This window comes from Syzygium oleosum, unplaced genomic scaffold (assembly GCF_021117445.2).
Source record: "Syzygium oleosum isolate NSW1041296 unplaced genomic scaffold, Sole_v2.1 Sole_v2.19, whole genome shotgun sequence".
Lineage (NCBI taxonomy): Eukaryota > Viridiplantae > Streptophyta > Magnoliopsida > Myrtales > Myrtaceae > Syzygium > Syzygium oleosum.
The window spans coordinates 3,604,262-3,625,464 of NW_026607503.1; the positions used below are offsets into that span (position 1 = coordinate 3,604,262).

Below are 21,203 nucleotides of genomic sequence, written 5' to 3' on the forward strand. Positions count from 1 at the left end.
CCTAAGCGACTCCTCCATTGTTTCTTCCTTCCTCCTTCCTTCGTCGTCGTCGTCTTCGCCACCCAGGACGGCGGAGCGGAGAAAGGTTACATGCGCTCGTCGACGATTCCTCCGCGTACGCGACGCGTGTGGAGGAGGAGGATTCCTCCGCCATTCTCTTACTTTCTGGTTCTGGTTCTGGTTCTGGTTCGGGGCCTTTAGCGCTTCTTCTGCTCCTTTTTCCTTGGTGGGTTATTCTTTTCTTTTCCTTTCCTTTCTCTTGGAGGGGAGGGGAGGGGAGGTGAGGGGGCGGGCGGGAGGGAGGGAAAGAAGAAGAAGTCTCGTCGCGGGATGGCAGCGTAGTTCCACAATGCGATGGGGGCGTACGAGCGGGTGCGGACGGAGGACGCCAATGGCGACGTCGAGAAGGCTTCTCCCGATCCCAAGGCGGGGCTCCCGCGCGCCGGCGTCGGCTTCGTCGTCGGCGACGTCGAGGCGGCGGGGCGGAATCCGAGCAGCGGCAGCAGCGGCTTGTTTCTCTGGACGTGTTTCGCGGCCTCTCCGTTGTGGTAAATGTCGCCTCAGCCTTTTTCTTTCATCTTGTTAGGAAAGCGACGCGAGTCAATCGTTAAGATATTGGTAAAACTAGGAAACTTTTGGGGTTGCCCCACAATGCTCATTCTCAGTGGGCATTTGCCGGAATCCCAGGATCGGCGCACCGGAAAGTTGCCGCCTGTTCAACAGATTTATTGCTGTTGGATTGATAAAAATTGATATTGACGGGGACGTGAAACCTTTTTTAGGAGTAGCGACTATCTTTAATCCGGCATGGTAGAATCGGCAACGGAAGTGTTGAATTTGAGTGCCCGGAGGTCGTGGCCGGTCGGACGTATCTACTATTGTCCAGATGATAGTGGTAGACGCACTGTTATCCTTAGAAACATACGAAAGCTTTATCTTAATTATGGACAAGGTGTTGGTTAATTATCTTAATCATAGTCATTGATAATGCAATTGTTTTGCCTCCTTACTGTAGCTTGGGGAAATGAGCAATGGATTAGGTACTGTTTTCTTCTCATGCAATTCTCCTTAGTTTTGAGGCTTTGGCCGGCTATCAACCTCTCCATTTCTTGTGAACCTGAGAAACAGAGGAAAGAGAAATTATTGGAGAAGGTATTTTTAGTTTTATAACATTTTTATGTTAATAACCTTTGATGAAGCATCTAAGACCCACACCTGGCCCCATCGCATGGACCCTGCATGCCATGGATATTGTTGCTTCTTCTTTACTTAGAGCAAAAGTCAAGACAGAGGAATCTATTATTTATTCTTTGCGTATAAAGTTGCTTTCCATCCTACTCACATTAAGGGAAGAAAGGAGCTTTCTTCTTATTGCCACATTCTGAAGATATAATAATACGGAAAAAAGAACGAGTGTTCTTCCTAGTGCTACACTGTGAAGAAATAATTGTAACCCGGCATACGGTTTTCCTGCAATAGGGGAGGTTTTGGAATGATATGCTTTCAGGTGATGTCACTAGCTCCGGAGAGTCTAGACATGTCGAACTTCACTCCAAAACAGATAGGGCAAAAACTCCCACCCTAATGATGCATTAGTCAAAAGTTCATTTAACTTGGTAAAACTCATTCTGGGAGTGCTCGGGCATGAAATCTGTCCCCGTCAGTTTCCAAATGTATCGGAAGTGAATTACTCCTTTTTAAATATGTTGTAGGGAATTATTAGGTGCGCTAAATGAAGTCTATTTTAGCTCTGTGAGAAATGCAATAGGATGCATTGGCTCTTATCTGGCCATTAATTGCTATAGTTTTGTTGAAGGCAGGGACATTGTGGCTGAATTACGGTGGTAGTTCATATACCATGTTGTCAATATTTCTCTACGTAGAACTTTTACAATCTTGACTGATGTTATGATTCCCTGGATATGAAGTGGTAAGAAAGAAATGAGTTTCAATTCCAGTATTTATGCAACTTTCTCAAGTCAGATTGTTCATGTTTGCTCTGGAGTGGGATTTTTCCTGTTAGTTAAATGATCAATAATTAGCCCATGTACTTGGGAAGCTTTCAATCGTAAAAGGCATGAGAAACATATGATGTAATATTTCAGCCACATGCGATCTTGGAAAAGGTATATTAACGAACCATGAATCACTTAGTGACTGTATCCCTCAGCTTGCAGATTCTTTGATATATTTTTCTGGGTTCTGAAATTGACTTTTACTCTACCTGCTCTTAATTTGCTCTATTCAGCTAATGATTGTGGTGGATCATGCGGGTGGAATCTTCCCTGCCATCAACCATTCACCATGGGATGGTTTAACTCTGGCAGATTATGTAATGCCATTTTTCCTGTTTATTGTTGGTGTCTCACTGGGACTTGGGTACAAGGTACTTGTTGCTGATTTCTTTCTTTACATCTTCAAGCACTCAGTCTGATCTAATATGCTATGCTTTTTTAATCTTGAACCTCAAATCCTAAATCGTAGAGCTAGGTGCCTCCTATGTATGTTGCCTCTTTCTTCTTGACTTCTATTGAGGGAGTTACTTTAATGAACTCAATGATTTGACAGATTTCTTTTGCTTGTAGAAAATGCCGTGCAGAGCTTCTGCAACTCGGAAAGTCCTTCTTCGGGCGCTTAAGCTTTTGCTTTTAGGTCTTTTCCTCCAAGGTACTGTACGTAGTTCTTGGTTATATGTGACAGCCGTAACGTACTCTTTGCAGATTTTGTTGTTTACTTGCTGAATGAGGTTTACGTCACCTTTTCTTTCATCTACGACTGGATTTTTTTTTTTTCTGGTCTGTATCATACTAGGATCTTATGCCTTCTTTCTGCCATTTCTTTCCCTTCAGGTGGTTATTTTCATGGCGTTGGTAGTCTTGATTATGGAGTGGACATGGAACAAATGAGATTTATGGGAATACTGCAAGTATGTGCTTTTATAAAGCTCTTCTTTTAGTTGTTTTTTCTTATTGAAGTTTCATATGCTGTCTAATTACTTGGTAAACACCTTTCTGTCCCTCCAGAGAATAGCTATAGCATTTATGGTTGCGGCACTATGTGAGATTTGGCTGAAGGGAGATGATGATGTTAAGTCAGCATTTTCTCTGCTGAAGAAATACCGAAGTCATTGGTATGGTAATTAGATTAAATAGAGTACCTATTCTCACTATTGAATTGTTTTGATTTCCAGAGGCTGGACAAGCCAGTCCCAATGTTTCCAAAACTGGAAATACTGTGAATATCATTGCTCTGCTAGGCCATGCTAGTTGAGTGATTTTCTTCCATATTTAGGGCAAGAAGCCGGCTAGATTTCTCAGCTTGCTCTACAGGGAATTTTAGCGATTGACAAAATAATTACTCAGATAATGACGGTAATAGTTAATGTGGTGGTAGTGTTAATTAAAGAAGGTTTAAAACCACTTCCACTTGAATGGGACTTGTGCGTCTTCATTGATGGGAAGAATTTCGCTCGAGTATTATCAAGTAACTAAAGCAACAAATTTCTGCCTCATTCCCGTGTCTGTGAAAAAACCTCTGGATATCCGACATTCTCTACAAGACATACATGTTTTTTTTTTTCCTAGGGTAATGAATGGCCTTTGACTCAATAACTCTTCAGGGTTGTCAATTTAAAAGTTTTTCCCCTTGGTTGACCACATTTGTGATGATATTCCCTGAGACTGCATTATTCTTGTACCATGTTGACTTCCTTAGCTGATGCCATGTCCATGTCTTCTTCCAGGGCCGTGGTACTTGTGCTTACCACTGTATATATTTCATTATTATATGGCCTGTATGTGCCCGACTGGGAGTATCGGATTCCAACTGAATCTCCCTCCCTTTCACAAGAAAGAATTTTGGTGAACTTTTCTATTCATTGCTCAATCTTTTCCTGGATTGATCACATTGATAGATTTATGATTAACTAGGTGCTAAAAATTGTCCATTTAAAGGTGAAATGTGGAGTGCGAGGAAATACTGGACCAGCTTGTAATGCTGTTGCAATGATTGATCGTGAGGTGTTGGGAATTAGACATTTATACAGAAAGCCAGCATATGCACGGACAAAGGTCTCTTCATCATATTTGCCTTCTATGTCTATGGTTCTCCTATCTCAGATTTGTTTACTTGTTCTGATAATTCATTCTCTTTCACAGCAATGCAGTATTCATTCTCCAGAGTCTGGTCCTTTGCCTGCTAATGCTCCATCATGGTGCCAGGCCCCCTTTGATCCTGAAGGCCTTTTAAGGTGATTTTTGAGAACTACTCATCAGGGAATGGGGGAGGGACTAGGATGGAAGAGTGGAAGGTGGTAAGATAAAGAGAAGAGATGGGTTTTGAAGGGGGGGGGGGGGGGGTGAAGTTGCAGATTTTGCTATATTAGGTGCTATATCAAAAGTGGTTCTTTCTGTAAAAAGGCCAAAGGCATGTTGTATATTCATTATCTTTCTTGTTTCTGTGTTTAGGTTAGTGATTTAATTACCCAACTTGCCATCAATGATATATGTGGTTGCCTTCTTTGTGGAGAAGGACAATTGTTGATTTTTTACTGATTTCATGTATTCCAACAATGTGTATGCTTTACGTATGCAGTTCAGTGATGGCCGTGGTTACATGCTTGGTTGGCTTGCACTTTGGACATGTGATTGTCCATTTTAAGGTGAGGGAATAGTCTGTTGCCGAGATTTTATCTTACCCAATGGAGATTACCTTTTTGACCTCTTTCTTCTTTTGGCATTTTGCTTCCAGGATCATGGGGATAGAACTTTCCACTGGATGGTCTCATCTTCTTTTCTTGTGGCTCTAGGCCTGGCATTAGATCTTTTTGGTGATTTACTTTCGATCTTGATTATTTATCACAATCAACTATCAGTTCTGAGGACAGTCTTATTAATTATTTATCATTTGCTTTGTCGTTACAGGCATGCATGTGAATAAGGCTCTCTACACATGTAGCTACATGGCTGTCACTGCTGGTGTAGCTGGCATTCTCTTCACCTTAATATACCTGATGGTAATGCATTGTCGATTTCCTCGGTCATGTATTAACTCGTTAACATTTTACACTATAGTGAGGATCTTGTCCTTCTCAAGTCTTATCTTATGTTCCACACATTCTGGTTTTTTCTAATGTGCTTTTTCTCAACAGGTTGATTTCGGTGGACTTAGGCATACTACCACAGTTTTGGAGTGGATAGGGAAGAACGCAATGACTATTTATGTCCTTGCTGCAACAAATGTCTTGCCTGTTTTCCTCCAGGGCTTCTACTGGAGGCGTCCTGAGAATAACATTGTATGTTTGCTTCTCCTTCTATTATTCTATTTCAACTACAAAACATTACTCATTTGTCTGACAATGTCTCAAAATTGGTAACTCTTCTTATGGCAGCTGAGTTTAATCGGAATTGGAAGATGATAGGAAGCTTGATATCGATCTCCAACTCTGAAAGGACACTCGATCGCGGAATATTTATTGAAGCAACTAGCCACATTTATTATATTGCGGTTTGTTGCAATTCATACAGAAAATATATGCTCTGTTCAGTGAGGTTAGAGAACTGCAGTTTTCTCCACATTTATGGGCTTTCTGTACATAATTAGCAATTCGCTGTCACTTTATTCGGTATAGTATTTTATAATGGCGTTCTCTAACATTGAATCTCTTTTATAATTTTGTTGACGAAGGATATTGGAAATTTCAATATGATTGATTGCTTGGCGATTGGGATATACATGACTTTGAATTTTGAGGCCAATGGGGATTAGAGATTTTACTTTGAAAGCCATATTTGTTTGTCACTTGAATTCGCTGCAAACTTAACAAGCTTAATCATGAAGAAGATGGTGGTGCAGTGGAAGATTTCATTTGCCTAAAACTTGATCATCCTTCACACTACCTATCCAAATTGGACCAAACATGATGAAGACTGAAACAAGGGAATCTGTCTTTTGTAATTGATAGATTAAAAGCCGAATGTCCGTCATTTGAAGCATTTAAAGAGGGAAAATGAACGTGACTGAAAACAGGAGGAAAATCATTCATAACGACAGTCAACAATAGCGTCAGTCATCAGGAGAAAAATGTATAGAGGCAGGGGGAGCGCTAGCTAGGGCTATTGTTGTAGCTGAACACGGTATATACAGTCTGTATTATAGTGAGCCCGAAGACTGAGAGGAAGATGGAGGCAACGGGAGACGATAAAAGGATTCCTGAAGTGGGTCTGGATGAGATTAGCCCTCCACATGTTCCAGGGCTTCTTGCAGTACTTGTTGACCTTGCACACGGTGTTGAGGCTGCTGTCAGGTTTGAGAGTCACGTCCTTGGACAGCGAGTTGAACAGCTTGGCAACCACCTTGTTGCTCCCGAGGGAATTCTGGATGATGCCCCGGTCATGGAGCAGCGCGACATCCCATCCCTTGTTGATGATGTTGTCTGTGAAGAAGATGTAGGATGTGACCTCGTTCCCGGCCTCGCTGTGGAATCGCTCGAAGGCCATGACGTTGAGGTGCATGAACTGGGTGGTGTCGTCCACCTCGATCACAGGGAGCCTCAGGACCCCGCTGGTAAAGGAGATGTCCTTGCAGCTGGTGATCTTGCTCTTCTTGAACCGGATCCCTGACCTCGTCGAGCTCGGTGACCGACTGGATTATGTCATCGCCGCGCTCATGGCCCATGTCTTTGTCGCGACCTCCCCGAACTGGCCCAGCCGCCTAAGGGGTTTGGCTAATGGATTACTAAGTTAAACCTAGCTCGAGCTCTCCCAAGCCCATACCAATTCGCGACTTAGGTTTAAGTTGTTAACATGCAAATCAGTTTCATCTAGGAGTCGCCACTAATCGATTCTTGGTGGGTCGATTAGACACCCAAGTAAAGCACGGGAGAAATACTTTACTCCTACGAACCAGAGATTCAATGGGTACGGGGACTTGATTACACTAATTGACTAATTAGTGCCCCTTCGGTACCTAATCTTGCTCAATTCACCACCTGACATGTTCACACTAATTGGGAGTCTCAAAAATTCATTCCTAACCAAGCTAGGGGGAACGACGATCACTACATGAACCTAACATGCATAATCGACCACATGCGAGGTTGAATTAAACGCACCGTTCAAAGTGTGTGAACCAAGCAACATGCAATCAAAAATGACATTAATCATGCAAGAGGGGCAAGAAAAGCTAATTCCAAAGTCCAAATAAATTTTCTGGTTTTTCAAATTTTTTTCGAATTTTTTTTTAAAAAATAATAATAATAATAATAATAAAATAATAAAATAAAATAAAAATAAAATAAGCAAAAATAAATAAAAATAAGTAAATGAAAAAAAATAAAAAAATAAATTTTTTTCCGATTTTTTAAAATAAAAAAAAAAGCACAAAACAGACCGGGTCGGGTCTCCACATCCGACCCGGAAATTCTCTTTTTAATTTTTTTTTTAAAAAAATAATATATTTTTTTTTCGATTTTTTAAAATAAAAAAAAAAAAAAAAAGCACAAAACAGACCGGGTCGAGTCTCCACATCCGACCCGGAAATTCTCTTTTTAAATTTTTTTTTTAAAAAATAATATTAAAATAATACGAAATGGATCCGGGTCGAATCTCCACATCCGACCCGGATCGGGACTGACCCGGGCGCGCCGGCCCGGGTCCATGAACGGACCGAGTTCATTTATTGAACCCGGTCTGGCGAGTTGAAAGAAAGAAAAAGGGCTCAGTCCGAAATTTTTTCATTAAAAAAAAATAAAGGCCCACTAAATATGAAAAGGCCAAAAAAAAGACAATTAAGCCCAAACCCTAATACAAACCAATTCGATTTCGACCCACGAACCCGAATCACCGAAACCCTACCCGATTCGCCCGCGCGTCCGACCCGGTTCGCGACCCGACTCGCGGCCGCCTTCGCACGCGTCACCCAGTCGCGCCAGCCCCGCGGCGCGAACACCGGCGCCTTCGAGCCTCGGCCTTCATGGCCGAGGTCACGCCCGACCAACACCCACCGCCGCGTCTGTTGCCACCGCTCGGCGTGACTCGCCTTCGCCGGCCAGTCGAGACGCCGGCTTCTCCGAGCCCCAGCCTTCGTGACTGGGGTTCCCGGTCCGGCGGCCGCGCCCGTGCTCGGCCGTCGGACGACACGCCCGACCTCCGCGGTCGGGGCTTTGGCCGTGCGGCCGAGCCCTTGCTCGGCCGCCGCTCGGCTCGCGGCTGCGTCGCCGCCCAGCCCGAGGGCCGCGGCGTCCTCCGCTCGGGTCACCGCCGTGGCGGCGGCCGGCACTGCGGGACCGTCAGGCACTCACGCACAAAACAACAAAAAAACACAGCAGAGCAGAGGCAAATCCAACAAGCTTAGTTCAGGCATAACATCAAACAGTTGGCGTGCGTTACAAAGACGAGGGATTTCCGGCACAATCGAGGCTCAAATGCATCCGAAATTCACACACAACAACACGCAGAGTAATAGGACCGAGCCCGAGGTGTCACTGGCCGGGACTCGCGCAAGCCGAACGGCCGCGAGCTCCGGCCAGTGACCCCCCAGAAAAACAGAGTACAAAGGAAAAAACAGGAGCGGCGGCCACAGTCCCTACCCGACTAGGCGGTGGCGAATGGAAGGCGACCGCGGTAGATCGGGCTACGCCCGCGCGCCTTGCACACCCACGAGCCGGGGTCCTCGGGAGACCGACCCCGAATCGAACCAAACCAAAACGAACCCGGCGAGTGCTCGGGACCGGACCTACCGTGAAAGGGGACTCGTCGGCCGCGGCTGAGGCGCGACGGTCACCGACCGGGGACCGTTCGCCTTCGATCTCGCACTCCGAACTCTCTCTCTTGCTAGCTCTCTCTCTCTCAGCTCTCCCCTCTCTCCGGTCCCCCTCTCTCGGCTCTCCCTCTCTCCGGTCCCTCCGTCGATTTCTCTCTCTCTCTCTCGGCTTTAAGGGCGACCGGGGCGCGGAGCCGGCCGGCAGGCGCGCATGGCCCCTGCCACCGCCAGCCCGCACTGCCGGCCTGGCCCCGACCCGCGGATCACGCCGGTGATCGCCTGGACTCCCCCTCCCGCGCCCCTGCTCTGCCTCTGCTCCTCTGCCCTGTTCCTCCCCCGTACCCTCTGAAACGTTGACTGGGGAGGGGGAGAATGAACAGACGCGGGCCGGGCCGAAGGAAAGAGGGCCGGCCCACGTGGGAAAATGAAACAGGAGGAAAAGATAAAAAAAGGGCCGCGTAAAAAAGACGAGGAAGAATGGGCCGACTGTAATTTTTTTTTTTTATATGTCCTAATAGACCATATTAATGCAAATGCGCCTAATGTCTATATGCCATGCAATTTAATGAAAATGTTTTTTGTTTAGTGGTTTAAAAATTAAACCCTAAAATTTTTTATAGGATAAAACCCTGAATAATTTAAGCAAAATTTAGGTGTCAACAGTCTTCCAGCCTGTGACGGACCTTCTTGGGCTTCTTCTCATGGGACAGCAGGCTCTTCCTGAAGACGTCCAGGACGTGGATGCATTTGCCCATCGTCGTGAACCCCGTGTCGGGAGAGCAGAACTTGAGGATGAGCCTGTTGATGAATTTGTCCTCCTGCGTTGTTGGAGCAAAGTCAGTGCATTGAATACCAGATTGCTGTCGTATTGATAGTACCTGCGTAAAAGGAAAAGGAAGAATTTCCGGTAGCGGTGATAGATTTGATAACGAAGTTGTCTGTTGATCTCCAATCGGGAATCCAACATTTTTGGAGCATTAGATTTCATTGATCCCAGGTAGGGTCCATTCGAGATCAATTAGCTGAACATGGTACGCAGTTTGCGTGCTTGCAATAACATCTCTTACGGCGGAACGAAATCTCGCTCTCGACGTCGACCAGCTGATCCAACACTAACATCGGCAGCTGATTCTCCAGCATCAGCTTGTCCCACCTTACGTACTGCATTATGTGGAGCTTCCCGTGTTTGCGGAAGATGTGGTCGTTGGGCACGTAGTCGTCCACCTGCGCAGAGGATCTTGAGCATGAAGCGGCCGTCAGTGATCATCAGCTCCAGGAACCGGCTTGCCATGCCATTGCCGTCGCCCTCCTTCCACTTTGGTTCCAGCGTGTCATAGCTCTCCTTGAGTTCTATCGCCACCTCTCTCAGGGACTCGATGGAGGGCTCGAGGGGCTTCCCAGACCGCCTGAGGAAGTGGATGAGTGTGGGGTGCTTGTGGTCGTCCATGGGGCGGAAGTGGTCCTCGCCGTGGTGATAGGGGCTGAAGGAGACAGCCTGTGGCCGGTCCGCTTTGCAGCTGAGGTCAGTCACGCAGGCGGGGAGCCTCTAGATGGACCGCTTCTTCCAGTACTGTTGCTCGCCGGAGGGCATGAGCTTGACGCTCTCGTCGACCTGGACGATCCAGTTCGTCTTGGTCGGGTCCGACGGTGGCGGCAAAGGAGCCATGATTTTCCAAGCTCAGAACCACCTTCCGATTAATTATAACTTCTCATTAATTAATTTCGCATGGCACACAAGATCGGTTGTAATCATCTCGTGTGAAATTGATAAGCTTCCATTAGTTTCGTATGGAGAAAATTTAATCCGAGCAAAAATATATATCAGAACTCAAGTCAAAGTCAAACTATACCTGCATAGTCATGTTTCAATCAAAAGAACTTGGATCCATTATAACTACTTCTGAGCTCCAACTAAGTACTTGGACTCATTATAATTGCTTTAATTAGTAAACAGTAAACACAAATTTTGCTTGAAAAATGTCGATTTAATTCGAAAGCGACTAATTCCATAAACCAATCAAATCAATACATCATTTCGTGAATTAATTTTCAATATCAGTGATAGTATCCGTGACACGACTTTTATGTCGTACTATTATTTAAGATGCCTTGATTCTTATGTTCTGCAACTTTTTACATCAGCCAACTCTTTGAATTCCCTCCTTTTTAAGATAAATTACACGACATGCATCTTAAGCCCTAAGTTCTAATTAGCTATTGACGATCCCATTTGGGGGCACTTTTGCCCCGTACGACACATGCAATTTTCAATCCCAAGAAAACCACTGTAGAAAATTCCTTTCTTGCTGAAAGAGTATGTGCCTCGGTTTCTCTTTCGAAAACTAATAAACTGATTAAAGGCTCCAATGGAAGAAAAGAGAAGAAGCTGATTAGAGGCTGTTCACTGCTTTTGCTCTTAGAAGAATCCTTGTGAAGCTGGGATGGTATAAGGTTTAAATTAAATTCATCAGCACGAGGGCGCACATATTGTAAGAAAAGCAAGAAAATAAATAAAACAAACGAGGGAACATGGTGGTTTGGATAAAGAAACCATAGCCAATTATCACGATAACCTTCAATTATCAAGTCAATTTTAATTCCGGCGATGGGGCGGCGGCCATGGCGGAGGGAAGAGAGAGAAGAAAATAAAAAAAAGGAAAAAAAATAGAGAAAGGAAAAGAGACAAAAATGCCTATGGGCCAAAATATTGTGGGGTAAATATGTCACAAGTGATATAGTTTGGAGTTATCGTGTCACAAAAAAAAGTTCAGCATAAATTTGTCACAAGTGGCATAGTTTGAGGTTTTTCGTGTCACAAAAAAAATTCAAGGTAAATTTGTCACAAGTGACATAATTTGGAGTTTTTGGTGGTATTTTCCCTAATAATTTTGAAGAAACTAATAGCGCTTTTTGACGCGTGGATAAATTTGAAACTAGAGTAAAAATTGGACTTTTTTTTTTAGACAAAAGAATGTTCCGAGCAGAATTGGAATTGAACATAAAATTAGGAGTTTTTAAGAGTAATAGGCCTTCTTCAATTGTCGGTACTATATCAAGACATTGTACACTAAAAAGAAGCGGCACAGATTTTAAGTGACAGATACTGCCTTTTCACTTTTTACCATGGAAACCAAAATTAGCCTCAAATGATGAGCATAGGCGATCTAAGAAAGAGGAGCGATCGTGTGCTAATCCACAAATGGTTTCCATCTTCTGATACTAAAGATGCGGAGGGGTTCTAGGCTCATGTATCTTCGCCCGTCAAACTCTTGACAAGCAACTTCATCCCCGCAACATTAGGCTGGATTCATCTAAAAATATCCTTGTCAAGAATCGTAACCGTGGGACCGAATGCAATCACAGCGGTTGATCATGTGAAATACGTGTGTGGACGCCGTGTGGGAGCCAATTTTCTTTTTTTCTTTCTTTCTTTCTTTCTTACTTTGGATTTTGGTTCAAGTCTCGGGCATCTCTTTTCTCGCCCTTTCGATTTTCTTTCCCTTTTCTTGGAGGGAAGGGGCACCGGTCGGGGTGGGGATAAGCTTGCGAAGAGAAAGAACTGTGTTGCGGATGGCCCCATAGTTCCACAGTGCGATGGCGTTGTACGAGTGGGTGAAGACGGAGGAGAGAATTAGGCTTCTCCGGATCCTAAGACGAGGTTTCTATGTGCTGATGATGCCCATGTTTTATTGGCAATGACGACATTGAGACGGATTTCCGACTGGAGATCGGCCTAGCCGCCACAATAGTGGCTAGAGTCGTCAAATGGATGGATCGAGTAGAAAATGATATGATCCAAATTGACCTATTTATATATAATACAAATTTGGTGACACATACTCGATCCGACCCATATTACTAAAACATATTTATATTTAACCAAACTTATGAAAACCTCTACATGCTAATTTATATTCCATTAAAATCCATATTTACGATGCGTATACATTCTTAGCTACTTTTTTTTTTCCTTATATTTGCTTTACTCTTTCTAATTTTCTATGCAATATGATATTTGTCTTCTTGAAATTAGAAAAAAAAAATAAAGCTTACACGGTCAAAGTAAATCTAATTTCTATTGTAGCTAGATTATGATTATTTTTCAAAATATAAATCTCAGGAATACCAGGATTATGGTCATCGCATACACACACAGTGGCAATCTCACCAATGGATTCTTTTTTGGCTATAATTTCATGAAGCAATATATCGTGAGCATAGTCCGCAAGCCCATCTTTAATCTCTCACCCTCTTAAACCATCAAATCCTCCATTTGAGTACCGGAAGGTCGTGACCAATGGGGATTAGAGTGACCGTGAAGGTTAAATTCGCTGCAGCTTCTTAGCAAATTTGATCAAGAAGAAAAGGGTGCAACGGAAGATTTCAGTTGCCTATAACTCGATCATCTGTCTACCCAAATTGGACCAACGTGAATTAGACTGAAACAAGAGAATCATCATTTGATAATGATATATAAAAAAGCCAAATGTCCATCATCCAAAACATTCAAAGAGGGAGAATGAACAAGACTGAAAACTAGAGGTAAATCATTCAGAACAAACAATCGACAACCGATCAAGAGATAATGATCGAGCATCAGCGCATCCGGAGAAAAACCCAAAACTGCAAAAAATATATTGCACAGAGGCAAGGGTAGGTTCAACCCTTGTAGCTGATCACCATATATACCGTCTGAATTATGGTGAGCCCGAAGAGGAAGATGGCAGCGATGAGAGCCGATCTAGCCCAAGGATTCCTGAAGTGGGTGTGGATGAGCTTAGCCCTCCACGCGTTCCAGGGCTTCCTGCAGTACCTGCTGACCTCCTTGTGCACGGCGTCGAGGCTGCTCTCGGGATCAAGCGTTACATCCTTGGACAGCGAGTTGAACAGCTTGGCGACCGCCTTGTCGCTTCCGATGGCATTCTGGATGATGCCCCGGGCGTGGAGCAGTGCTACGTCCCGCTCGCTGTCGATGATGTTGTCCATGAAGAAGATGTAGGAAGTGACCTCGTTGCCGGCCCCAACTTGGAAGCGCTCGAACGCTATGAGGTTGAGGAACATGGACTCGGTGTTGTCATCCACCACGATCACGGGGAGCCTAAGGACCCCGCTGGAAAAGGAGATGTCCTTGAGGCTCTCGGTCTCGCTCTTCTTGAATCGGATCCCGGCCTCGTCGAGCTCGGTGGCCGACCGGATAATCTCCTCACCGCTATCGTGCCCCATCTTGTCCAGCTCAGGCTGGGCCGTCTTGGGCTCCATCAGCATGCTCTTCCTGAAGACGTCCAGGACGTGCAGGCATTTGCCCATCTTTTCGTAGCGCGTGCAGGGGCGGCCGAACTTGAGGATTAGCTTGTTGACGAATTCGCCGTCCTGTGTTGTTGGAGTAAAGTCAGTACATTGAATCCCAGATTGTGATCGTACCGATACTATTTGCGTAAAAGGGGAAAACATGAAGTTTCCGATGGCCGTGAAAGATTTAATAAAGATATTGTCGGTTGATCTTGAACCAGCATCCAATGCGTTTGGAGCATTAGATTCGGAGGATCCCTCGAAGGGTTCATGTGAGATCATCAAGATGTACTGTTAGGTGCACATAGCAGAGCGGTTAGTGTACATGAAATAGCCTCTTTTACAACGGACCGAAATCTAAGGAGGTAACCTTCTCGACACCGACCAGCCGATCCAGCACTAGCATCGGAAGCTGATTCTCCAGCATCAGCATATCCCGCTTAATGTACGGCATTATGTTGAGCTTCCCGTGTTTGCTGAAGATGGGGTCGTTGGACGCGTAGTCGTTCGATGTCTCTGTCGCGGACTTCAGGATCTCGAGCATGAAGCAGCCGTCAGTGATCATCAGCTGCAGGAATCGGCCCGCCGCGCCCTCGCCGCCACACTCCTTCCACTCCGGGCCCAGCGCGTCATAGCTCTCCTCGAGTTCCTGCGCCACCGCCGTCAGGGACTCGAGGAAGCACTCGAGGGGCTTCCCGGACCGCTTGAGGAAGTGGAGGAGCGCGCGCTGCTTGTGTTCCTCCATGGGGAAGAGGTGTTTTTGGCCGTAGTGGTAGGGGCCAAAGGAGACAGCCTGCGGCTGGTACGCCTTGCGGTTGAGGTCGGTGACGCAGGCCGGGAGCCTGTAGACACACCGCTTCTTCCAGTTCTGTTGCTCGTCGATGGGCATTTGCTTGAGTTTCTCGTTGATGTAGACGGTCCAGTCGGTCGGGTTCCGGTCCAGCAGTGACGGCAGATCAGGAGCCATGGTTCCGCAAGTTCCACAGGTTCCAAAAGTGTATGCTCTGGAGTGTCTTGTGCTCTCTCTCTCTCTCTCTCTCTCTCTCTCTTTTTATGCTGGAAGGAGTGGGAGAAGAGGTGAATTTATGAAGATATGGAGACAGAGAGATGGGAAGAGTGTCGGGGGGATAAAGTTTGAGATTGTCGGAGCCCCAATGCTTCAAGCTGAAGAGGTATTACTGGACAAGCCACGAGAGTGGGAGTCACGCGTGCGCACAGTGGTAAAGAGAAAAAGTGCCTAGCGTTCCATGGAAGCCGTGGGAATCTTTGCTTCCAGGTACGATCATTGTATATTCGATGCGGCACTAAATTTAAAATAGTGTCTCTTTTTGCTTCATTTGGTAACAATTTTTTTATATCGTAGGTTTGGGGTACTCCGGATTTCTTACTTGAGTTCTCGTTTTTCGGCGGTTGACGCCCTTCTTCAATGCATCCGTCCCATCCATGGCATTTCGATATTACGTGTGCATGGTCAGCTCATGACAATTATATAACTTATCGTTAAATTGACTTCAGATGGCACGCAAGACAAGTTGTAACCATCTTGTGCGAAATTCAAACTCTACTATTGGTTTCGTGGGGAGAAAAATTAATTCTAAGGAAAAAGATATGTTACAACTCAAATAGAAGTCGAACTATATTAGCAAAGTCAAGTTTCTAAGTTAAACTAAATATTAGTGAGGGTTTTTTCTTCTTTTCGTTTCAAATCACTAGTGTAATTAGCCACGAGCAATAATGAGCTCCAATGGAGAAGAACTTGGATTCATTATAACTGGACAATCAGTCATAAATCCTATTATACGGATATGAATTCAGTCTCGAACTTTCTAATTTCGCCAATTAAATCCTAAACGTTTGCGCGAAATTTAATGTGATCTTTCCAGTCAATTTTCGTTGAAAATCGCTAACGTAGCCGTTCAGTCATCACTGGCCATCCCACATGGCACACCGTAAAGGTTTAGGACTCAACTAACAAAATCAAATGGACTAAATTAGCATCCGTAGTATAGGTTTGGGATTGATTAGACGATTTTCCCCATTAGAATTGTTTATGAGCTCCAATCGAGAAGTACTTGGAGCCATAACAGTTTTTGCATCCAAACATGACTTTTCACTTCATACTCACTTCTTTTATCATGCAATTCTTTTAATTCACTCTTTCGAGATAAATTACAGCACATGCATCTCAGGCCTTTAGCTCCAATTAAGAATATTGATGACCCATTTTGGGTCCCATCTGTCCGTACAACATTTTCAATTTTTAGTCCCGAATGAACCAACTGTAGAACATTCCTTTCTTGCTGCCAGAGAAAGTGCCATCCGTTTCTCTTCCAGAAACTGATTAAAGGCTGTTCCCTGCTTTTGCTCTTAGAAGAAAGAATCCTTGTGAACACGGTGGTCTGGATAGAAGAAACCCTAGCCCATTATCATGTATTATAAATGATTCTGTCCGCCACGTCATTATTCAAAGAAGAGGCGGACTTTAATAATGGATGCACATAGGGCATGTACCATTATACTTTCTAACTTAAAAGCCAGACTTAACCTCAAAATGATTAGTATCGGCTCGCTAAGAAAGAGGAGCGATTATGTACTAATCCCCAAAAGTTTTTCATCTTCTGATACCAAGGATGGGAGTTCTGGGCTTCCCGAGCTTAGCCTGTCGAACTCTTGACACGGAACTTTCCAACCACATTAGGGAAAAAACCACCAAAAACCCCAAACTTTCCCACTTGTGACACATTTACCCCGAACTTTTTTTTGTGACACCAAAAACCCCAAACTTTGTTATTTGTGACACATTTACCCCGATATACATTGTCCATGGGCATTTTCGTCTTTTTAGCTTTTTCTTTTTCTTTTTACTTTTTTTTTTTCTTTCCGGCGAGGGCCCTCGCCGGATCCGCGAGGGGGCCCTCGCCGGCGTCAGCGAGGCCGCCCGGCCAGATCCGGCGAGGGCCGCCCTCGCCGGCGTAGGGCGAGGCTCGCCCTCGCTCGCCCGAGCGAGCGGCGAGCCCCGCCGAGCCGGCGCGAGCCTCGCCCTCGCACGGGCGAGCGAGGCGAGCCTCGCCGGCCGGGCGAGCCTCGCCCTCGCTCGCCCGAGGGCGAGGGCGAGGCTCGCCGGCGTCGGCGAGCCTCGCCCGGCTGGGTGAGGAGGCGAGGCTCGCCCGACGCCGGCGAGGCTCGCCCTCGCCCTGGGCGGCGAGGCGAGGCTCGCCGCCGGCGAGGCTCGCCCTCGCTCGCCTAGGCGAGGGCGAGCCTCGCCCTACGCCGGCGAGGCGAGGCTCGCCGGCCGCCGGCGAGGCTCGCCCTCGCTCGCCTAGGCGAGGGCGAGCCTCGCCTACGCCGGCGAGGCGGCCCTCGCCGGATCGGCCGGGCGAGCCTCGCCTGGCCTAGGCGAGCGAGGGCGAGCCTCGCCGGCGTCGGGCGAGCCTCGCCTGGCTTTGGGCGAGGAGGGCAAGGCTCGCCGACGCCGCGAGGCTTGCCCTCGCACAGGCGAGCGAGGGCGAGCCTCGCCGGCGCCGGCGAGGCTCGCCCTCGCTCGCCCGGCGAGGCGAGCCTCGCCGGCGTCGGCGGGGCTCGCCCTCGCTCGGGCGAGCGAGGGTGAGCCTCGCCCGACGCCGGCGAGGGCGGCCCTCGCCCGACGCCGGCGAGGGGCCCTCGCCGGAAAGAAAAAAAAAAGTAAAAAGAAAAAGAAAAAGCTAAAAAGACGAAAATGCCCATGGATAATGTATATCGGGGTAAATGTGTCACAAATAACAAAGTTTGGGGTTTTTGGTGTCACAAAAAAAAGTTCGGGGTAAATGTGTCACAAGTGGGAAAGTTTGGGGTTTTTGGTGGTTTTTTCCCCCACATTGGACCAGGTTAACAATTAATTTACCCACCACTCCCGCCAAAAAATATCCTTGCCTAGAACCGTATCTATGCTATAAATGTAATCACAGTCGTTGATCAAATGAAATACGTAAAGTGGATGCCATCTGGGACCCAACACAACAACGATTGCTATTGATCCAGTCCATGTGGACCCGGGTCCCAGACATGGAAAATCCCCCCAGAGCATGGCATGTTTGAAAATTTCTAGGTCAATTGATACATAAATGCCTGTCTGTGGTCAAAAGTTTTTATATGGGCAATCTTATTTCAGATGGGCCAAATATTCCAAAAGAGGCAAAGATCTTTTATTCCTACGATGCTTCTCTTGATGTCTCAACAAATCCCGATATAGGCCTCATCTGTTTAGAACGGAAGCACTGTATGAGATAGATGATTCGTATCATTTCAAAAGGACTCGAGGAGGCTGCCCAAACATGCTTCTTGATTTTCTCTGCAACCCTCCGAAAACTTTCAGGCCCATCAGATAGTCCATTTGATTCTATTCCTTATTGTTTTCTAAACAATACTTAAAACGGTGTTCAAGGGCTTTACTAAACTAAACTCCCACTAACATTCTAAAATTAGGTTAAGACCAATTAAGTCTTTTTGCCAGTATTGTTTTTCCAATTCAACTCTTCGAACTTTTTAACAAAATCAAGTCCTCTAACATGCTTCATTTGTACAATCAAATTGCCAATCATCAGCATCAAATGAGCTTTAAAGAAAAAACATAATCTTTTCATTGTTAAATACTTGTTCATCTAGATTTAATATCAAAATATGAATATGTCATCATTAAAACGTTTAAGATTTGGTGACATAAAAATTACTTTATGAAATATAAAGAGAGAGCACATGCCTATCGTCTAGGTTGACATAAAAAATAAGGTCTCTCTCTACATGACGAGAGCGCCTTTGTCGGTAGTGCCGATGATGACTACCGCCTTCATCAACTTCACCTGCGGTGAAAGTGGCAACAACCATCGCCATCTTACCTCTTACATTGTAGTTAGATTTCAAAATGTCTAAATTGTATTAATATTACTGACCTTCTCACATACTCTTGAAAGGGTCAAAACTCACACTATAATGCGCATCAAATGTCTCTTAAGAATTATGAATGAGAAATACAAACGCGAATAGAAAAAGGAAAAGAGGCATCACTCTCTCCAAAGTACGTAAGGCACACTATGGAGGTGGTGGTGGATTTTGGCCCTTCAAGATCGGCTACCGTCGCTAATATGTCGAAGCAACTGGTGGAATACTGTTCATCCCGAACATCAATCCTCACACAACACAACTGAACGATGTGGAGTCATATGAGGCCCTCAAATTGTAACCCCCCACCGCCATTTCTCTTTTGACCCGAGTCCTCCCTCTCGCCCACTCTCTCCTTACGTCGCACCCATCTCCATAACAAACAGGGTGATGCAGCTGACAGACAATTTGCCACAAGTTTTTCTACGTCAAACAGGATCTACATCACCTGGTTTTCTCTTTTAATACACCAATTAGATCCTGTGAAAACTATGACTTTGACAAAACTTCGGTTTCATTAATTAGCAGGTTCTATAGGGCCCGTCTGTCTCTACTCTTCAATTGCATGTTGTCCTGTTTGATGGTCCAATGGCAAATTGGGAGTTAGCTCACCCATTGCCAATCAACATCTTTATCACTTTTTTCTTGTAAAAGAAATTATTTTTAGTATTGGGTTTAGGTTTCTTTAATGTCCCTATTCCCCGTTTTTTTTGGTCCGTATTTAATGTCCCTATTCAAAGTTAGTTTTTGTCTTTTAGGATTGATGATATCTCGCTTTGTACATTCTTACACGGCCTTTTGTTACTCTTCAAAAGGCTCTGACTAGGTGTAGCCCTCATCAATAATCAATGATAATCTGCCATACGACTTAGTATACCATTTTCTATATCAAATTCAGTATACAAAGCATTATTCCATGAAAAAAATTCAGCAAACCAAAATTTTACAAGCGGAACAAGTGAGCCGTCTAATTATACTTTGAACCAGATGTTTTTTGAGAAAGTAGCAAATGAGATAGTCCAACACTAGAGGAGATGGAAAGATTGGATGTTGTGCATACTTCATCATTTCTGGTTGTATCTACCAGCAAAGTGATCTATAGAAGGGGTGACTTGCTGAAAGCAAAGGGTCCTTTCTTTTGCATTGTGTTCAGATATTATTCTGGATTATTTTACGCACATTTGAATTCATTCCAAGTCCTTGGTGGGGCCAAAGTCAAGCCCTCAACGTTCGGATCACAAAATTCTCACATCTGATAAGAAATTGTTCAAAAGGTCATATATGTCTTCGACGGCATTTTAATCAGAAACCTCCTTGAGCAACCATGCAAGCCCTTATTTAGAACAAGTTCCACTTGAATGGGACATATGTGTCTTCACCGATGGGAAGAATTTCACTCTAGAATTTCATCAAGTAAGTAAATGGAACAAAATTCCGCCTCATTGCCGTGCCGTGTCTATGGAAAACCTTTGGATATCCGACATTCTCTATAAGAAAGACCTTATTTTTTTCTAGAGTAATGAATAGCCTCTTACCCTGTAACTGTCCAGTAATCAATTTAAAAGTCTTTCCCACTAGTTGACCGCATTTGTGATTCTTCCAAGGCTGTGGTACCCGTGCTTACCACTGTACATGTTTCGTTATTATATGATTGATACGTGCCTGATCGCAGAGAGTATTGGACTCCAACTGACTCTCCCCCTCCCTTTTTCAAGGAAGAAATTTTCGTTAACTTTTCGAGTCATTGCTCAATCTTTTCCTGGATTGATCACATTGGCATGCGTTGTGATTAACTAGGTGAAACGTGGAGTGTGAGAATAATACTGGATGCCGCAATGATTGATCGTGAAGTGTAAGGGGAATTCGACATTTATACAGAATCGGCCATGAGCATTTATGAGCTCCAATCTGGAAGAGCTTGAATTCATTATAATTGCTATAAACATTAAAAAAATATATCTCATGAAAAATGTTGATCTAATATGAGAGCTACTAATTCCATAAACCGAACACATTAATACATCGTTTCGGGAATCAATTTTTCATTTTAGTTTTAGTATCCCTAACATGACTTTGACTTCATACTCTTTTTAAACTATCTGAATTGTTACATTTCATAACTTTTTATACTAGCCATTTTTATTCACTCTTTGAAATATATTACACGACATCCATCTTAAGCCTCAAGTTCTAATTACGAATATTGATGACCCATTTCGAGTCCCTATCGCCGGTACAAC

At 44.8% G+C, this 21,203-nt stretch overlaps 2 protein-coding genes and 1 pseudogene across 2 annotated transcripts; 1 reads left to right on the forward strand and 2 right to left on the reverse strand.

The window, feature by feature from the left end:
- Window positions 1-1,829: 1,829 nt before the first annotated feature.
- Window positions 1,830-5,619, forward strand: LOC130140502 (uncharacterized). Its single transcript, XM_056320033.1, has 12 exons — window positions 1,830-2,386; window positions 2,586-2,667; window positions 2,850-2,926; window positions 3,024-3,130; window positions 3,743-3,860; window positions 3,954-4,070; window positions 4,158-4,249; window positions 4,594-4,660; window positions 4,750-4,828; window positions 4,923-5,014; window positions 5,150-5,293; window positions 5,390-5,619. The coding sequence occupies exons 1-12, from the start codon at window positions 2,252-2,254 to the stop codon at window positions 5,414-5,416; spliced, it is 1,137 nt and encodes a 378-aa protein (XP_056176008.1). The 5' UTR covers window positions 1,830-2,251; the 3' UTR covers window positions 5,417-5,619.
- Window positions 5,620-6,106: 487 nt separating this feature from the next.
- Window positions 6,107-10,426, reverse strand: LOC115662273 (UPF0481 protein At3g47200-like; annotated as a pseudogene).
- Window positions 10,427-13,330: 2,904 nt separating this feature from the next.
- LOC130140505 (UPF0481 protein At3g47200-like) lies at window positions 13,331-15,090 on the reverse strand. The gene is made up of 2 exons (XM_056320052.1): window positions 14,420-15,090; window positions 13,331-14,130 (listed from the first exon to the last, which is right to left on the reverse strand). Exons 1-2 carry the CDS (start codon window positions 15,014-15,016, stop codon window positions 13,420-13,422), a joined length of 1,308 nt encoding a protein of 435 aa, XP_056176027.1. The 5' UTR covers window positions 15,017-15,090; the 3' UTR covers window positions 13,331-13,419.
- Window positions 15,091-21,203: the final 6,113 nt, after the last annotated feature.

Coding starts and splice junctions, on each gene's coding strand:
- LOC130140505 (XM_056320052.1), bottom strand. CDS start 15,016: ATGGCTCCTGATCTGCCGTCACTGCTGGACCGGAACCCGACCGACTGG. Junction 14,131..14,419: donor GGCTGGTCGGTGTCGAGAAG/GTTACCTCCTTA, acceptor CCAACAACACAG/GACGGCGAATTCGTCAACAA.
- LOC130140502 (XM_056320033.1), top strand. CDS start 2,252: ATGATTGTGGTGGATCATGCGGGTGGAATCTTCCCTGCCATCAACCAT. Junction 3,861..3,953: donor TTTCACAAGAAAGAATTTTG/GTGAACTTTTCT, acceptor GTCCATTTAAAG/GTGAAATGTGGAGTGCGAGG. Junction 4,661..4,749: donor ATGTGATTGTCCATTTTAAG/GTGAGGGAATAG, acceptor TTTTGCTTCCAG/GATCATGGGGATAGAACTTT.